The 19,841-nt window shown below is 37.2% G+C and overlaps 1 protein-coding gene across 2 annotated transcripts in view; it reads right to left on the bottom strand.

Annotated features, from left to right (window-relative positions):
* Positions 1 to 1,424: 1,424 nt before the first annotated feature.
* clstn2 (calsyntenin 2) overlaps positions 1,425 to 19,841 on the bottom strand; it is a 188,033-nt gene continuing 169,616 nt past the window's right edge. For both annotated transcript variants that reach the window (XM_015380869.1, XM_015380868.1), the window contains exons 11-18: positions 15,078 to 15,244; positions 14,717 to 14,865; positions 7,487 to 7,692; positions 7,157 to 7,324; positions 6,373 to 6,518; positions 6,116 to 6,236; positions 3,989 to 4,179; positions 1,425 to 3,862 (exon numbers count right to left, since the gene is read on the bottom strand). In XM_015380869.1, coding sequence (XP_015236355.1) covers positions 3,644 to 3,862; positions 3,989 to 4,179; positions 6,116 to 6,236; positions 6,373 to 6,518; positions 7,157 to 7,324; positions 7,487 to 7,692; positions 14,717 to 14,865; positions 15,078 to 15,244 — 1,367 coding nt within the window. In that variant the 3' untranslated portion in view covers positions 1,425 to 3,643. The remainder of the gene's footprint in view (positions 3,863 to 3,988; positions 4,180 to 6,115; positions 6,237 to 6,372; positions 6,519 to 7,156; positions 7,325 to 7,486; positions 7,693 to 14,716; positions 14,866 to 15,077; positions 15,245 to 19,841) is intronic.

Below are 19,841 nucleotides of genomic sequence, written 5' to 3' on the forward strand. Positions count from 1 at the left end.
AGAAACCAAACCGCAGCTCTGGCTCTTTTTCCACCGCTGCGGTGTGGGGTTAACTCTACATACTGGACACTTAATCTGTAGGATTGTTTAAATGTGTCACTAGTAAGGGATGGCTCTGGTTGCCTCGTGGCTGCAGGGATATAAACAGATTGAGGACTGCACAACAAGAGTGTTTTACGATAGGTTTAGTTTGGAGGTTTTAAATGGGGGACATCATGGATTTCAAAGAAGAGGTTCACTGTAATGCAGGGTTACTCCTTCAAAAAACCGATGCCTAATGTGTTCTGTGGGTTGCTCCTTATTTAAAACAAAAACAATTTTCAAAGCCAAATGGACTTTTTGAGACGTAAACTGTCCAAAGATGTTAACATCAATTTTCCCCTTTAAACAAGCATCAGTAACTTTAGAAATATCAAAGCTGCACTCCTTGGTGAGTAAGACTGAGAGCCAGTGAAGCATATAAAGTGTAATTATAATAACTGCTGGATTGAAAATCCAAGATGTTATTGTTTATTCTGGTCACTAATTTATATTTACTTTTTATTTGGCCATTTTGATTTATTCGAGGTGTTTTTTTCAGGGGGCAGGGAGGTTGAATATGCAGGCAGGGCGAATTAAACTGGAAGCTTTTTAATGGTTACAACATGTTTGTATTTTATCTGCAACTTGCTGAGAAAACAATATTATACAAGCCTCTTATTATGATTCAAAAGGCCAATCACATAGCCCATGCACAACAAAAGGCTCCAACATTTCAGAAGAACAAAGGACGGCTATTTGATTTGCATCTGACTTGGAATGTGTGCAGAAGGATGGACCTCCATGCTGCTGCAATACATCAGCATTCCAATAAGAGATTGCTCTGGTGCGAGCCAACAGAATTGACAAAAAATCCTGGATAGCTGTGGAAACATCTTCAAAAAACTAAAAGTCTGTCTGCCTTCCAATTCAAGCCTGTTTGTAGCAATCTTTAACTATTTAGGCTGTAAGTACAGAGTTAAATGTATTATTTATAATACCGGTCAGTGTGTGAAAACTTCTGATCACTGCAGGCTGAAAACAAAACACACATGATACAGAGAGATAGCTAGGCTGGTTACCTCTCAGTCATGACTGCAGATCATCCCCTCACTTACTCTTAGAAGTAAATTTTACTTTTACATATTTCCTTTAAACTCAATCCGAGTCAAAAATAAAAATCTTTCAACGCTTGTTAGGGTTCAACCTTACTGCAGGGGGGTGATGGATGATGATGATGATGATGATGAGGCCTGGAAGTACTGCTTTTCCATCTAAAAGTCTTGTGTAATTTATAATTTCAGCTGACATGTTGCTCATACAAAAACAGGAAGTCATGATTATTAGATCGGTTTTGGTTCATCTGCTATTTTAAGACCTCTCTATGATGAATAGTAAAAGTAAAATGTACATAGAAGTTTTAAGTTGTACACAGTAACCCGGTGTCATAAAAAGACACTATTCAGAGAGAGAATTACCTGCAATACATAATCTATCATTCACTGCATGTAAATCGTATGCAATGCACAACAAATGAGAAATGTGTTTAATGAGAGACACCATTTTTTCTTTAATGTGCAGCCCACAGAACCATAGCACTGCTTATGGAGAGGAAGGAAGTGCGAGCCAACAGTCGAGGATGATAAACACTGAGCAACAACATCGCTAAGCCGTACAGAATATCTAGATCCAGTTATTATTTCTGTCTAAAATGTTAATGCATATATTAACCCGTGAATACATGTATGGATACATCTGAATTACAGACTGTCTGGTTAGAAAGACAATACAAAAGGAATCAGAAGGGATTGCTTAAGTATTTAGAGACAGTAAATTTGTTCATGCTTTGTCCTGTTGCAACCACAAACTTGTATGTACTTATTAATTAATAAATTTTTTTGGGGGGGGGAGCAAAGAGGTATTTACTAACCCAAAGTAGCGCATAAATGTAAAGGGTAGGCAAAAGCATTTAGTTATGGAGAAAGCTGGAGGAGCTGCAGAGAACCTCAGCTCAGGAGGGAGAATCTGGTGATATGTGTCTGTTTATTAAGATAGTGCAGGGCAAACATTATCTGTATGGATATTGTATATTAATACATTTATGGATGAGAAAGTTTTTTTTTCTCTGCTTACTTGTAAACAATAATATTTGTGAACGCTTAATGGATTAAGCTGAGTTTACGGTTTTATTTACAATTTGTGCCCATAGAAATAGTTTAGTAAAGAAGAAAATATTGTGATATGGTCATAGTCTTTGTGCCTAGTTCCTCATCAAATCAGGTCTCATCCTTCATTTCTAAGTAGGCTACTTAGGTTTTTTCCAGATCATTCTACACCTGTTAGTTTTCAGTCCTAAAAATAAGCTTATCAGGTTTAAGGAAGAAAACTGATAAGCTTGTTTACTGTCAACTTTATTCCTAAGTTATTTCTAAAGATGTCCTAAAATGTCCTAAGTCTAAGTAAGACCAGAGTTAAACTTTCTATCTAATACAAAATAAACAGAGAAAAACTTCTACAGTATAGCATATCAGCTTGAGCACACCAGGGAAAACATAGTGGGTATAGTATAATGCTTTGGGGATACTTTGCATCAGGAAGAACAGAGAGAGTGGTAATCATTGCTTGGAAGATGAATCTCGATTAAAATAAAGAAAGAAAAAACAGTTAGTCTGCAAAAGGACAGAAATTTAGGTGTGTGTTTAACCTCCAGGGAGACAATGACGTGTATTATAACAGCTAGAGCTACAGTAGAGTCATTTACACCAAAGCCTTTTCATGTGTTAGAATGGCCCAGCATGCAATCTGCTCATTTTTATGGGCTTAACCAAACCAGTTTGCACATCTTAATATTTGTGCAGCAATCTTTGTAAATTATGCACCACACACCATTCTTGCATGTGCAATTTAGTGCACTTTATTTAGAATCCTGGAAGATAAGGCCCTAGCCCAACTGAAACTGCAGCAAAAAGATTTTTCTAGAAATGTATTGACTCAGGGAGGCTGCCTGCAAGTTAAGAGAAATGTTTTTCAGATTTTAATATGAAAAAGCACTCATGTTTTTCCATTCTAATATTATACAGAACTTTATGTCGGTCAACCAGACATTATTCCAGAAGAAAACTTTAATGTTTGTGGTCGTAACATATTGAAATGTGGAAAAGTTCAACTACTAAATCATTTTGCGATACACTGCACTAAATGTAGGGACAAGAGGTTAGTTTTATTTTATGTTTTCAAAGAAAAACTCAGACAGTCTGCACACGAAATGATGGTGAAATGGCACATGTGCTTTTTAATGTGTTGATAAATGATCTAACTCACTGAATGTGCTGTGAATAATGAAAAACACTTAATGATTTCCAGCACTGGAACTGCTGCTGACTGAATGGTGACGAATGTTTCCCTTTGCCCAGCAGATGGCGACATTTCTTTAAAAACTGCAACATGGGAGGATTCTGTGTATTTTTCCAGCAAAAGATTCTAATTTATTTGATTAGGGAATTTAAATGTCTGTGTGTTTGTCTGTGTGTTGTAGCTGACTAAGAGTGTAGGTGTGCATGTTTTTGGAAGAGATAAAACCACTGTGTGTGTGTGTGTAGAAATGTGTGTGTACGTGTGTGTGTGCTTAGTATGTTCCACATGAACTGTCCCACTCAGGTTTTCCCTTCTGCTTCCTCCCATTAACCTCTCCTCTTCCCTTATTTTCCTCCTCTTCCTCTTCATCGCTGCTGTCTGATTCAACCATCGTCATGCCTCCCACCAACTCAGCATCATCTTCATCATCCTCCTCCTCACATTCTTCTCCTCTCACAGCTTTTCCGTGCGCCTGGGGTCCTCTTATGTCCTAGACAAAAAAAAGAAAAAAAAAGAAAACACAGCTCCCAAATCCAATCATGGCTGATACGCATTTTAGTCATCATATCAGTAAAAAATGCAAAGCGTTCTGGAGAGCTGAAATAGTCCCAGCTACCTCCATGGGATTGACAGTGATGTTGAGTCCAGAGCTTTCCCAGTCTGACTCTGGATCTTTAATTTCATCCTCATCATCTCTGGACCCCTCCTGATGTGCGGCATGGATCCTGTAGATCCCGATCACCACGATGATCACAAGGGCGGCGATACACACCACAATTACAACTGTGGCTGCAGGAGGAGCTGGACCTAGTGAAGAAAAGAAGGGCATAATTTCTGCACACACAAAATGAAATTAGTGGCATAACTCAATTATATTTTCCTTTGGGTGTGTTGCATTACTTTATTATCATAAATAAGATTACTAGGATGGAGTTGCATAATGTATGTACTTTTTAAATCCAACTGTTTGAACTGTTGTTCAATATGTAGAAAAAGACCAAATTGAAGAAAAAAAACAAACAAACAAAAAAAACAAGTGTTTATGCTTGGTTGGGGCTGAAGACTTGGGGATTATGAGATAAGTCGGACAAGGTTCAGTGGAAACAGATTCATACATCACGCACAGAATCAACATCACTCTCGAATGCACAAAGGACTGTTACACAAGACTGAGCTCTTCAAAGAGCAAGTAGCTGGAATATCAGCTGTTCACTTTTTCTCTGCAAACCACATCTTTTAGTTATTGATTGGTTGTACCCTCTCTGGAAATCCTGGCTGGGAGGTTAGTGCGCCAGCTATTTATCAGGCTGTGAGAGACGTGTATAGGACTGCAGTAAAGGAAACTATATGCACATAAACTAACCTTTTATTCATATACATCCTTAGAGGTTCTTCACCATTTCTGGTACATATTAAAGATCTAACCTCTAAATGAACAACACTGCTTTTTAAACTATTTCCCATTCTAGTGGGCATGTTTATTCTTAGCTATAAACAAATAGGCTATCAGCATAACTCTAGTTTTCACTAACAGACTAACTGCACCAAGATACACTGGCTTAATGTTTAAGCAACAGTAACCCACTAAACCTCCCTCTGTAAGTTACAGGAAACCATTATCCATTATGCATGATATTAAAACGAGGAGTCACTACCCCTCACTGAGTTGTTATAGTCCCAATGTGCATTAATAACCCTACTTAATTATTTAGAATTCCAGAGTATGCTAAATTAATGCATAAGTAAAAACAAATAACAATGAACTTTATTAATGTCCATGAAATGCTGCTAGTTGCATTCTACCAGTTATAACATGTGAGGGGTTGTTTGCATTTGAAGTTACTCTGCAAGACCTCAGTGACATCATGATCCGTCAATAGTTAAGCCTTTTCTCTTATTGGTCAGCCTGTGAATTTGCTGCCATGTTTTAGGTCTCTGTCATGTTGCAGGGTCCAGTTCTGTTTCAGCCTAATTCTATTCCATAGATGGTGTCACATTTCCCCCCATGACCCTCTGGCAGATAGAAGAAATCCCAGCTGATTCTATAATGGTGGGCTGGTTAGATGCTGCTGCAGCAAAGCATCTTGGAGGCAATAAACTTGCAGCTGTATCCTTCACAGATGGTGTGATGATCATTTTCATGGAATACTGTATTTAGTTAAAAGGAAACATGTGCTCTGTCCTGGTGTCCAAATAATTAAATTTTAGACTCATCTGATTCCTTCATGATGTTTGTCTTCATTTGTATCTAGCTAATTTTAGCCTGGCCTCTAGGAATCTCTTAGACCAAAGGGAGTCTACGTTGTACAAACTATAAATATCAGCAGCAGCAACAGCCTGGTGTAGGAGTCAGGATGATATCTCAGGGGTTTTCAAAGACCCTTTAACACGTTGGCTGTCTGCTTTTAGGGTGAATTTGTTTGGAGAACCAAAAACCAGAAATGTTTTGCGTTTGTTTTAAATGTAATTTACTATTTCCTATTGCTAGGGAAAAGCTGTACATGAAATCCTCTACAATCCTTTTTGGAGGCTTCAAATACCAAACTATTTGATTTTTAGGGCAAACCTTCCTAAGAGTAATGAGTTCCTTAATGCACCCACTGTAATAATCTTATGCATAACTGTTTTTAATTGTAATACATTTGATGAGAAAAGGAAAATTTGTTCAATCCAACCAATAAGGTTAAGATAGGGTGCCATTAGACAAGTGATGCAGAAAACCACCTCTTTATTCGGGGCTTACCTGACATGTGTGAGTTAAGTGAGTGAATCATTAGCGGGTGATGGACGGGTCTCATGTACTGAGCCTGTGCAGCCATATGATTGACATGTTCCATGGGTGCCGTGTGGTGAAGAACACTGACCTAAAGAAGCAGGAACAAAGAGCTGTTATTCCCAAAAAAACAGACCAAGACAAGGTACCTATGACACTGTGTGATAAATACATAAAAACAAAGAAAATGAAAAAAGATGTAGGTTTATGTAAAAACCCGAACTTGCCTCCAGATTAAACTCATTACTGGTGTAACGTCCATTGAGTTCAGAGCAGGTTAGTCTGAACCTTCTCTCTGTTAGAGAGCCAGGTCTCCAGTTTCTGTAGCGTAACTGTCTGAGAACCTGCTCATAGTGGGCCATGGAGTCCACACCTGGGGACAGTCAGAAATTATCCTTCAATAGATGAATTTCAATCTCAGCAGATCAGTTGAACAGGTTGACCATCCCTTGTTGCCCACAATTGATACAGATTTTAGTGAGAGAAATGCTAAAGGTGAAGGATAGTGAGGGAATATTATTATAGTCATTCTACCTGTAAAAAGATGCAGCTGTCTAAAATATGCTATTTAGTTTTCCAAATGTTTTCTAACTACACTTTATTAGAAAATAAAGAATTTATTGTTGTTTTTAGAGATTCTGTCAAAATGTCTGGAGAAGCAAACAACAAGGCTTTTAAATGATTACTGATTTTCTAAATGTGGACCAAGCTATAAAGTTAACAGAACACTTTGGAACATAAAAAATTGTTTTTTTTATTTATTTTATATTGTTTTGCATAAATTAGTCTCGCAGTGTTAGAGGTAACAGTAGAAATATGGCATGAGAAAAACCATTAACGTTCAATAACAACCATCAATATTCCACAGACGTTTTAAAAAATCTAAAGGGATTTTCTGCCTATTTCCTGATTCGCAGTTAAAGAGATCTTTTTCCAGATCCATGTTAACATTTATAACAAACATATTCTGAGTTTTAAGGTTAAGAAGTGCTGTGAAATGAACATATCTACCATATATTGATATTCCAGAGGTGGAATTGGTGGCATCAAGGTGTTTTCCCAGTAAAGCACTGTGGTGAATCTCCAGGCTCTCTCTCTCTGGTTCCAACTCCTCTCCGATAACAAGCACATCACAGTAGTCCAGGTTATGCATTAGCTCCATCACCCCAGGTCGGTGGACTGCACACACAGACACCACATTATAAGTAATATGAGTGAAAAAAAAACAGCTTGGAATGATAAAAGTTAGCAGTTAGTGTGTAAAGTTGATGAACTGAGACATTAGAGCAAGCTGTTAAGAAAAAAGCGATCCTTTAAAAGCTGAGAGGAGCGGCCACTCACATCCTCCAAAGCTGTCGCCCTTCATTACTGTACTAGTGATCCGAAGCTCTTTGAAGGGCGCCACACCCAGCGGGCTGCGGAGGTCACTGGCTGGTCTGACAAGCTGCTTGGATCCTGAAATGGTGATTGTGGGTTCACTTGGTGGCAGCACCATAACCATTGCCTTGATGTCTGGGATAGAGACACAGGTATCCTCTCCAAAACACCTGACAGAAGGACAGGTGAGGTGTTAAAGCATACTCGTGCATACACACTTAGGGTTTTCTTCACTTTTTTGTTCTAATTTAGAATTTAACAAAAAAAAAACACCTATTTTTGAAAATAAAAATTCTAAGGGTAATTTCTAGAATAGATACAGTACTACAAAAGTTACAAAAAGAAAAATTGAAAACATTGTAAAGCTAATTTTAGCAGATGTTACCCCTGCCAAAACCTTTTTACTGCATGAGAAGATGTACATTTAAAGGTCCTATCGAGGCTCTCTTTGGTATTAGATCTGTAATCCTTACAGATTTAGTTTTTAGATAAAACATTTCCTCAAACCTATGAATAATTTTATTTTTCTATAATCGTCACCTCAATCTCAAGAAAAACAAAAAAAACGTAATTTTCTGACCCTATGCATCAAATTATAAAAAACAACAACCTATGAATAAAAAGAAAAAACAAACATAGTAAACAAGATAATCAGAGGGGTAACCTGCCACCAACAGTTAAAAAACGGGTTCAATATGACTTTTATTTTATACACTTAATCCTTTTATCCCTGAGTGTAAAACACCCAGTTTTAAACTCATGGATTACTATACCACACTAAGCATTTTATGTGTAGGTTAACATGAGGATGTTCTTTCTCATGTTTGCAGTGTCCGCTTCATTGTTACAGAAAGCTGCTAACAGGACTATCTGAGGATTTCTCTTAGCATAAGTTTTCTTTTTGCAAAAAAGACAGATCTGATAAGTAATGGTTGTTCTGTCAACAGGGCCTTCTTTTCTTCTTAGCTTTTGGGTATATTTGGGTGTTTAAGATAAACCAAACAATATACATTGTGGTAGGTGTCATGTCAAAAGTATTGTCCTCCATAGAATCTGTTCTGCATGAACATTTTCTATGAGTAAATAACAGCATTAAGTGAAAGCAAACAGTTAAACTTGATATTTTCACTTTAAGTGATGCTTAGTAATGCACACTGCTTAAAGGGTTGTATTATAAATACACTTTAAGCACACTGTTAGAAATGTCTTGGGCTAGGGTCCCCATTAAAGAGAAGCATAGATTTATGATGGTGCTGCACAGTGATGCAGTGGGTAGCACCATTGCCCTGCAGCAAGAAGGCTCTGGGTTTGATTCCCAGGCCTTGGTCTTTCTGTATGGATTTGCATGTTCTCTCAATGCGTGGGTTCTCTCCGGGTACTTCGGCTTCCTCCCAAAGTCCAAAAACATGACTAATTGACTTCTCTAAATTCTCCTCAGGTGTGAGTGTGTACAAGAATGGTTTTTGGTCCTGTTTGTCTCTGTGTTTTCCTGCAATAGACTAGCGACCTGTCTAGGGTGTACCCAGCCTCTCACCCATAGACAGCCGGAGATAGGCACCGGCCCAACCCTGACAGGACTGAGCGGGATCAGATGAAGGATGGATGGATAGATTTATAATACTAGAGTTGCTGTGATGGGCTGCACAGGGGTACAGTTTATAGCTCTGTTGCCTTGTAGCAAGAAGATTCCAGGTTCAATTCCCGACCAAGGGTCTTTCTGCATGGAGTTTCCATGTTCTCCCCGCGCCCTTCAGGTGCTCCAGCTTCCTCCCACAGTCCAAAAACATGACTGCTGGTTGAACTGGTATCTCTAAATCGCCCTTATTTGTCAGAGTGTGTGCATGGTTCTATGCCTTCATGTGTCTCTGTGATGCCCTGGGACAGATTGGGGACCTGTCCAGGGTGGACCCCGCCTTTCGGCCATAGACTGCCGGATACAGGCACCGGCCGCATAGTAACCCTCCTGATGTCATAAGTGGGAGAAAATGGATGGATGGTGTTTCTTTGACGAAAATGAGCGGAAATTGTTCATATCTTTCCAAATGTTCTGAAATTTTTTAGTTTTACTTTAAATCATTTGCTTTTAGTAGTTTTCTCTGAAGTATCCAATTAATCAACTTAGTTTTTTTTGTTTTTTTTGGCATACACATGGACTAAGAGGGTAGACAGATGGTAAAATAAATAGAAATGAGTGCAGCAGTAAAGTGCAACAGAGTGAGACCTTATCTCTCAGCAGAATACAATAGATTTCCAAAAGTTGCACAATGTTGTTTTATTGTACATAAATGCAAATCTAAAAAGATATGTTTGTTTCATCAAAGCCTAAGGGAACACAGGCAACACTACATCACTGTAGACTTATGATTCCTCACTTGGCTGTACAGTTGTTATAAAACCAATGAATCCAGCAACACTATTTACAAACAAAATAAAACGATCAGGATTTAAAAAAAAGCATCTATAGATTTCCCTAATCATAGACTGCAGACATGTTCAGTTTGCAGATTGGGCACAGAGGATTCTTCCAGCTTTATCTTGCTGCCAGCGGGTTAGAGGTGCACAACGTCGTTTGTTGTTCTAAAGGCTCGTCTTATTTTATCAAACAACATGTGTCTGATCTGACCCTGGCCTACCTTTGAAGGTAAACAATCTAGCTGTATGGGTGTGAAGGCAGGAGAAGACAAAACAGAATCAAATGTTAGACTCAGACCGAGATGCGCTCTGGATCTAATTGGATTGTAATTTAAAAAATGTATACTAAATACATCTACTAGTTAGTTAGCCTTTAATTTGCCAAAAGTAAAAAAATAAACAAACACCTTTTTGAGATTGAATGTAGTGTGTAAACCTCAGGAAATAATGGATGAATCTGGATGAATTAATTAGGTTTTTGGTTCGACCAAACTAACTGAGACACCTATTATTTTTTTCACTAATATCAAAAAAAGTCCTATTTTATGTATATATCTGACATAAAGACACTTCTTAGATCAATATGTTTGAAGATATTAAGAAAATGTGGCAGTTTTTTATAGATCAGATAAAAGAAAAGCCTTGAGAGAGAGTCCTCATCCTGAAGATCTGCCAGAGTAAAAAACATTTCATAGGGTTCAAAGCAAATTTCAAAGCCCACAAACAGACGCAGGACAAAAAATAAAACTAAGGCAAGGGCAGGGACAGTTAAGAGTCCATGCAAACACCATCAGGCTTTATTTCCAGAAAGTACATCTGCTTGTTTTTGATGGTTTAATTGTTTTTACACTAATGGTCCATTTTTAGCATCTCACTGCGTGTTCAATGGCTTGATGACAAAGTCAACCCCAACATCTGCCACAATTTCATACCTCCTTCACACTTTATTATACATTCATTATTTCAGACACAGCACATGTAAATCTTTTACAGAAGAATCCCGAAAAAGTCACACCAGCTGTGTCAAAAAAAAAAAACACTGATTGTGCTTTGACTAAATCTTAATTGTTTCTTCTGAAGAAAAAGAAGCAAGTTTATAATAAATACTTTATGACACATGGAGTGATCAAATCACTTTATAAAACATTAAGTTACATCTATATTAAAACGGGACCTAGGTCAAAAATCTGAAAATGGCGACACTAAACACATCCTCATTTATAAAACCAAGCATTTTTTTTTATAAACCTCAAAGTTTCCACACAATGTTCCATCTCATGCGTTGCCCTCTAGACGCCCACATTCAATTTAAATAGCTCATCCAAAGCACTGCATGAATGTCGCTGTGTATTTACAGTAAATGAGCCAGCTGATCAATGTTATTTCATGGTTACCAATGGCAACCGGACTGAAGAGAGCGAAAAAATATGTTTGGTAGCCACGGTAGAGGGGTGAAAATTGAAAGGAAGTATTATTAATGACACCCTAAAAGTCAGATATATGGAATGACCAGATTAACAAAGACCTCCAGACACTACTGTGCTTATCACTGGCTGTGATATCTTAGATTCATGGATAGGTCTAATTTTAAAGCGTTATTTTGTTGAAAATAGTAGCTTTAAAGAGATAGCTAATTATTATGTTAAAAAACACAATCTATATGATTTGGACAAAAATGGTTGAGTTCTGGATACATCTTATATATTGAGATGTTTCCTAATCTTTTGAGGATTTATTGTGATTTTTGTAAACTGGCATGAAGACTCCTCCATTTTCCACCCATATTAAAGATATAGGGAAGGATTTTCCCTCATTTCTGAAAAGACTAGTGTGCATTCTCTGTTTACAAGTTGCTGTGTGTATCGGTCATACCAGCTTACTTTCCAAAAGAAGATTAGCAACTTTTTTCACCATGTCAGACTCACCACCTGTAAGTGAAACTGTATTTTTGACAAGCGTAAATACGATTGTGAATGCAAATATGTGTGTATCTCTGTAGCTACAAGCATCTTTATAGCTTACACATGTTACAGGCCAATAAACAAGCTATCTGCTAGCAAGATTTTTTTTTCTGCCTGTGCATTTAGAGCTTTCAATAGCTAATTCTTGTAGGATCTGTTATGAGAAAGGTGAGCTTCAATAATTTGCTAAGACCGTATCTCACCACACATATACACCTGAAAGTGTACATGCACAGAAAAAGATAGCTGCCTAGGGACGAGCATGTAGGACGGCCGTACGTAAAGATATCACCAGAATGATTGACAATTAGGAGGACCACTTATTTTGATGATCCACCCGGAAAAAGAAAATCCTCCCCTATACCTTTAAACACTATTTATATATATAATTTATAAATATATTTTTAATTCTATATGTACAGATTGCTTGTTATTTATATATTCAATTATGTGTCTTTAAAATCATGCAGCCATCATTCCCTCACATTTGTGGACTGATCTCATGACATGGATACAGCAGGTTACTCTCTCCAAAACTAAACCCAATTAGCACATAGATCCAAGAGAAATGCTCTATCAAAGCATTATTAATGTACAAACTCCTGTACCTTTTGGTGATCATCAGCACTATAGCTTAAAGCTTATTCTGTTTCTTTCTGCACTGTTCCTTAAAAAGGAAAAAGGAACTGTTCTAGACAAAAAAAAAAAATCTCTGCAAAAGAACAACAAAAGCATAGCAATGCATGATTTTATTTGTAGTTACCCACTATTGAAAAAACAGCAAACTTCTTTAAAGAAATAAAAACTCGGGAGGGTCCATGCTGTACTTGTGTTCAGGTCCACAAAATGGTAGCACTGCCCCTTAAATGTGCTAATATTGGTCTGTGTTTCATTGTAAAGTGAAGAACTATTCAAAGTACTGCTATCATTCAGCTCTGCTGTAGTTTGAGTCATTTGGCAGTCAGGTAAACACAGCTAAAATCATTTTTCAAATTACAACTAGGCTACAAGCTGGAATCTGTGGAGAGGTTGTGTGTGTGTGTATGTGTGTGTGTGTGTGTGTGTGCGTGTGTGTGTGTATGTGTTAGAAGTCCTGGTATGTGGTCCACCTGGAAAAAAAAATCCCACTGTGTCATACTGGCCCACTGAAAGCTTTGCTAAAATATACATGACATCTTTGCGTGATGCTACCCTGAACATTTACATCCCTGATTTAAACACCCTTTTCCTCTAATAACCCCTTCTGTGTTTTAACTGCTCCTGTTGTTAGGGTTCATAACTTGTGATCTTAATTGAGTTGAGCCTTTTCAGCAGTGCTTGCAGGCATTTTGATATCAGTGGTTAGAAGAAGGAAAGAAAAAAGTCATAAAAATAATAGTGTGTGCTTTTCAGCAATAAGACTATTCTTCACTCTATAATTCATGTCAAGTTCATCCAAACTCTGTGAAAAGGAGTAACAACAAGAAGTTTTAAATTTGTTTCACGGACATAGGCTACAATGTTCTTTTATTTGTGATGAATGGGAGTTCAGATAACCTGGTTTCGTAAAGTCATAACTTCTGATTTTCTCTCTGAAGATGTTCCTTTGTGAGACACAACAGAACTCTAAGTGTAAGTATTGTCCCAGAACAGCATTTTACTTGCCATCTGCAGCATGAAGCTATAATTTTAAACATAAAATTAATATACAATCCTAGACTGTGGTGGTATTTTAACATTTTTTAACGTAAAATGTTTAAATGTTTTAGCATGAAGCATTTTAGCTTTGTGCCTCCAAAGGGTACTGTACAAGTTTTTCATGTAAAATCTAGGTAAAGTTAAAACAGGAGCTGTAGTTGAGGGTAAACCATGGTAAGAATTCAACCAATTACAAAGCTCCACCACAAAACTTCAAGGTGATATCAAATGTATTTGTAAAACTATCTATAGAAGAGTCGTTTTCTGAGATTATTTTATTATTTCAATAATATCCTGGCAAGTACAGTGGAGAACGATGATTCCAGATGTATTACAGTTGAGGGAGAAAATAAAAAGTGCAGTGAAGAAATTATAACTGATAGTGATTATTCAAAAATCCAAGCAAACAAACTTGTAAAAAAGGTTTGGGGTAATATGAAATACACAACCTATAACAAGGTGGGGTTTTAGGGTATAGCTCTACCCCTGTGTGGAGGTAACTGTACAGGTTGCATAAATGTATTAATACCATGCTTGGTGTTTGAATATAATTCCCATGTAAGACTACAATCATAATTGTTGTATTATTATTTGTTGCTGCAGCAGTTAAATGTGCAGAACTCATTGTGAGGCTGTAAACTAAGTCCTCGCAGATTTACTTTCCAGCTACAGCAACAACCTTTAGTGTCATGATGATAAACACAACACTTCTTATTTGAGTGGCTATTTAATTTTATGAGTTATTAACTTCATAATGTGCAATAAAAAATAACGAGGCATCAAATTACATACTAGAACAGGTGTAGAAGACTTTGTTCAAACACACTATCCCTCCTTTACCCCTTACTGCTTCACCTTGTGTCTAAATGCTTTGCCTGATCCCTGTTCCAAAATGCAAAGCCTGTGATGAAGACATTAGGTTGATTGTGATGCATGAAAGTAGAAGAGATATACCCGGCATGACAAAAGAGATCTGCCCAGGAATCTTTGGTCTCAGAACCTAATCTTAATAAACAAAACCTTTTTAGAAAAAGACAGTTATGGAAAATAGCCAAAACCATTTGTTCTTCAGAAAAGGAAAACTCTGCTTAATCTCAAAGATGACAAAGTTGAAACTGCATCCACTGAATTATTGAGAACTCACTGTACAGACGTGGAGATGTGCAGCCGTCTGAGGCCTGGCGTGGGGAACTGGCGAGAGTTGATGTAGGAGACCTTCGTCATGGCTGTATTGATGCTGTCCACGTCCTCTCCTTCCAACACCAACACTGATTGGGCTGGGTTAAAGTGAAACTGGACAAACACGAAAAACTTTCTAAGCTCAAACTAGTTTCTTTAACTCAGGAACTCAGGATCTTTAATCAGAGCTGTTTATATAAGAGCTTTCACTGATTACATGCGACAGTGTCATAGTGCTGCAATAGAGATGCAGAGATAATGAAGATTCTCTACACTAACTGAAGTATCTTGATAACTGTGAGTAGGAGCTTCATGTTTCCACACACCTTTATATCCTTAGCAAGGCTTTCAAGGGAGTTAATATCAAGGCCTTCTTTGCAGGCCTGCAAGCAGGAGATAACCTTCTGGGTTTCAATGCGGCCCGGTCGAATCGTCAGACCTGAGAGGCTGCCATGGAAATACTGAGTGAACCTCGGTGTTGCCACCTCACCGCCTAAAGGGAAACAAAGACAACAAAGGGTGTTGAGGAAAAATTAGGAGCAGGAGATATTATGGGGAAGAAAGTAGTAAAAAAAAAAGGTAATTGTAGTAAAGGACAGATGCAATCTAAGAAAAGTATAAAGACTCACATTATTCATATTCAGGCAACTAAAGCAATTGATTCAGCTTTAAAGTGGGTCATTCATAGAATTATGTATCAATGTATATATCTATAACAACTTGGATTTCAAGGCAGAGCTGTTTGCAGAACTAGATTTAAAAACTACAAAAACAAAACTATAGACAACATTTGACATATTGAGTTAAAAAAAAAAATACTTTTTTTTGCTTTATATGTCATTAAATTTACGTAACTTCTTCCCTTATATGATTTTTTTTTAAAGTTTCTTTTCAAATATAATTTGAGTAGTATTAGGTAATTAAGAGGGGGCTAAATTTTGGGGGGTAGTCTGCGCAGTGTGAAATCCCCCTTTTAATTTATTTCTACCAAGAGAACCCTTGCAAAAAATTTGACAAAAAAAATCAGGTTTGGAAAATAATTGTTTTGTAATCTCATGGTTTTATACCTGATATCTACTGAAGTCCTCAAGGGCTGATATCCTGAAACACTTAGACATGTCCCTGCTCCAACACACCCCAATCAAATGTATGAATTACCTCTTCAACATATATTCAAGTTTCCAGAGTCGTACAAATAAGTGTATCAAAGCAGAGATGCATGTAAAAGTCGCAGGACATTAGCCTTCAAGGACTGTTGTTTGACTCCTGTTACTTCTATAGTCTCCATGTTTTTGGTTTCTCCAATGACATGTGTGCATAAACTGAAACAAAAGTCATTTATTTCACACTCAAGGCAAAAAAAACAACAACAACTTTTTGGATCAGGAGATCACCTTTTCCTCTCAAGTTTTTCTGCATACCCCTTCAGGAATCACACAGAATCAATATACTCTGAACAAAAATATCAGTAAGTTTCATATAGAGATACAAACATGCTACAGTAGACTCAGCCAAGTACCTCAGCAGAACAGTATGCCCTGACTGGGGTTCCTGTATGTATCAAGTTAGATAAATATCCCCTGAATATAAACAAAATGAGATGTTGTCAGATCATTATAGTCTTTAAAGTCTTGTTATTAGTATGTTAGAGCAGCATAATTACAGAAGGTTTTCAGGGTAAAGCTGGATAGCATACTGCAACATCCAAATACCATAAGCTAGCACACAATTAAAACACATTTAATAGTTTTTACACATACACACACACAACATATTTTTCAGAGCATGCATATGCTATTGATTTGAATAAAGTATTGAGTTGGGACATGCATAATTTGAAATGACTCAGATTGGTATCAGGGGCAAGAGCCAATCAATACACCCTCTAAATGAAACAACACATGCAGTCATAATACTGATTATTATTGAAGACCTGAGATTCTATTAACCAAGTGGTAATGACGTGCTTAAAACCTGAGGTTTTAATTATGTCCTGTTTCTTACAACATATCAATTAAATACAAATGAAATGGAGCATTTAAAAATAACTGCATAGGTTAAATCCAGGTAATCAGACAGAGTAGGATTAAGAAATGGTGTCTTATTTTGCCCTTGCATTGCAATTTTGGGGAAACCATGAGACATTGGCTCAGTATTTTTATTGTTTGAAGTCACTCTTTCTTAGCTCAAACAGGAGGTTCCCTTTGAGCAAAACCTGTACAACATAAAGCAGCCTGGGGAATTGTGGACTGTAACTGCGGATGCTCTTACGAAGCAGCTAACCTGCATTTAGCTGGAGGCATACTTTCTCTCCCAGCTCTGTGGGAGAGAACTATATCTGTATATATGTGGACCTTAGTGAGTTGATCCTATTACAGAAACAGCCGTCAGCAAGTTGGAAACCAGCTTCTCCTACAAGCTTGGATTTTTCTCCCTAGACTTACAATGTACAGAAACAAAAGAAGCAATAGAAACCACAGGGTCCATCTTGTTAACAGACTTTCCTCCAAAGGTATTACAGTAAAAAAAAATAAAAAAAAAAACTCCCTCATTATCTTGGATCCTTCTGAGAATTATATGTAAATGTTGGATAAATTATTCCAGTAACAATGGGACCATCTTTTTTTGGAGAGATGGAGAGCAGCAAAAAAGGGTCCTTCGGGTTCTTTATCAGTAGAGTTAAAGTATGGACACTGTGGTGGGTAAAGCCTGTTTGATTTAGTGCAATGATCTCTAAGAAACTATACCGAAAATGTTATGTAAAAAAAAAAAAAAAAGACAAACTGAAGAAAAACTAATCATAGTTCTTGAGGTTATTGCATATCCTGCTGAGTGATTAAGAAAACCTCTGTTTTTTTAAAACTGTCTAGGTCGATGTTGAGTCCTATTAAGCAGGTAGTCTATCCACTTGAAGCATGCTGTAAAAATGTTTTTCCATAAAAACCCATCAAGCTGCATTAAATGTATGTTATGAATTGTAGTTATTGCATTGCTCTTGTTTTTGCACTCAGATAACACATGGTGAATACTGTGCATTGCAGATGATGAGTTGTTATAGGCTGGAGCAGAGTGAGAAATCCCCTAATATCCTTGCTCATCATCCTTCATCTACGCAGAAATATTTCCTGTTAAAATGCTTTTTCTCTTCCATTTTGCAAAACAAAGCTAAAAAGTTTTATTAAGAAAGAGTGTCCATGAGTCAATAACTGGATGCTCACAAGATTTGCTGTCTAGACATGCACTCAGTACTGTAATTTAATGATTCAGGAGCTACAGGTAAAACTAAATAACATTAGGTTTAAAAGAAAGGGAGACGTTTAAGATACCCTTTTATAAATGTTATTCAGCAATTTACTTTAAGTACCAGTGGTTACTCTATAGATCATATGTATCTGAAAGCAAGTTTTTAAATTGTAAGATCTTTTAAATTTCTAAGGTTGATCCAAACAGCAGGGTATGACGGTTTTTCTCAGGAAATGGGAAATAAAGAAAATGCAGATTGTCTTTGGGGGTTTGCTTTTAATTTCTTTTTAGGTTTGGAAGTAACAGTAGAACTTATTTTATGTGTTAAGACATTTATGGGTGCTTTCTTTTGCTTGTGAACAGGCATAATGTTTCCCTTTTGCTCTATCTTCCTCATACCTCAACCAAAATAGTTAGATTATCCTGAGCTATTTTCTATATTTATGCTGCTATAGGTTTAGGCTGCTGTAGGAGGCAGGGTTTACTTTTCATCATTCTACTTCATTCTATCTCTATTCTCCAAATTCTGCAGTATTTAAGTTCCAATCATACCTTTATCTTGCTTTTTCTTGTCATTGCAGCTTCATCTGGTAGGGGATTGTGCTTGGAATCCAGAGGTTGTCAGTTCAAGCCCCACTACCAAGGAGTGCCACTCTGGCTCCCTGAGCAAGACAATTTAACCATCACACTGCTCCCCAGGCGCTGCACAATGGTAGCCCACTACTCCCAAAGGGAACGGGTTAAATGCTGAGTTCATTTTGTTGCTCTGTACTTGTGTAATGACAATAAAAAAGCTGAAAAATATATATATGTTTATGTGGTCTGTTTCCGTTTGACTGTGACTACATCTTGGAAAGAAATATAATTTGGGTTGTTGCCATCAACATCTTTATAGGTATTTCTTTCCTGGAGAGGGCCAAAAGATAATATTTTGCATCTTTGCTTCTTTCTGTATGTCTACTTCTGTCTCCCTGAACCCCAGTCAGTCTTGGCAGACAGCCACTCAGGTTAAGCCTGGTTCTCCAGGAGGTTTCTTCCTGTTAAAAGGGAGTTTTCCCTTTCTACTGTCGCTTCATGCCTTCTTGGTGTGAGGGATTGCAACAAAATGCAAGCGGATATCATTGCCGCAAGCTCATCCAGGAGGAGTGTATCCTGCAAGTCAATTATTTGATGCAATCAGCTGGTTTTCCTTGATAGAAACTTTGAAACAATGTGACTGTATGATCTGTGTTAAAAGTCCTTGCCCACATTTAACTCTACATTACTTATGATGCACCAGTTTATTTTGTAGTTCTACTTGTACGTGAGTTATTTTGTGCTTTGGCGTGGCTCAGTGCCGTGAGACCAGCATTCAGGGAGCAGGAATTACCGTCCACTGCCAATTGTATGCATTGTATTGTATTTGCAAATCGTGTGATGTAAGTATAGTTCCTTGCCCAATATTTCTCTTTACTTCAGTTCTTTACTGTGGTTATTTGTCCATTTGGGGAACTGTTGTCATTTTTATTCACCTGCCACTACAAGTATATTTAAATTAATAATCTGATTGAAATGTCTCTGTAAAGTTCCTTGAGATGACACGGGGTGTGAATTGGGATTATACAAATAAATTGAATTAAATCGTATTCTTAAAGATTTCCAACTCTGTTCAAAGTGTCTCTTCCCCTAACCCTAAATTTTATTTATTTTATCCTGCCAAATGGATCTCTGTTTTAAAAAAACTTGACTTCTCAGGGAGATGAAATAAAACATTAAAATGTATACCTTATACCACTACACTATGGAGAAAAAAATTATATAATTAAGAGAAGTATATACATCTATTATATTAACAACCTAGGTGTTAA

Source organism: Cyprinodon variegatus, unplaced genomic scaffold, assembly GCF_000732505.1.
Source record: "Cyprinodon variegatus isolate N-32 unplaced genomic scaffold, C_variegatus-1.0 Scaffold224, whole genome shotgun sequence".
Classification (NCBI taxonomy): domain Eukaryota; kingdom Metazoa; phylum Chordata; class Actinopteri; order Cyprinodontiformes; family Cyprinodontidae; genus Cyprinodon; species Cyprinodon variegatus.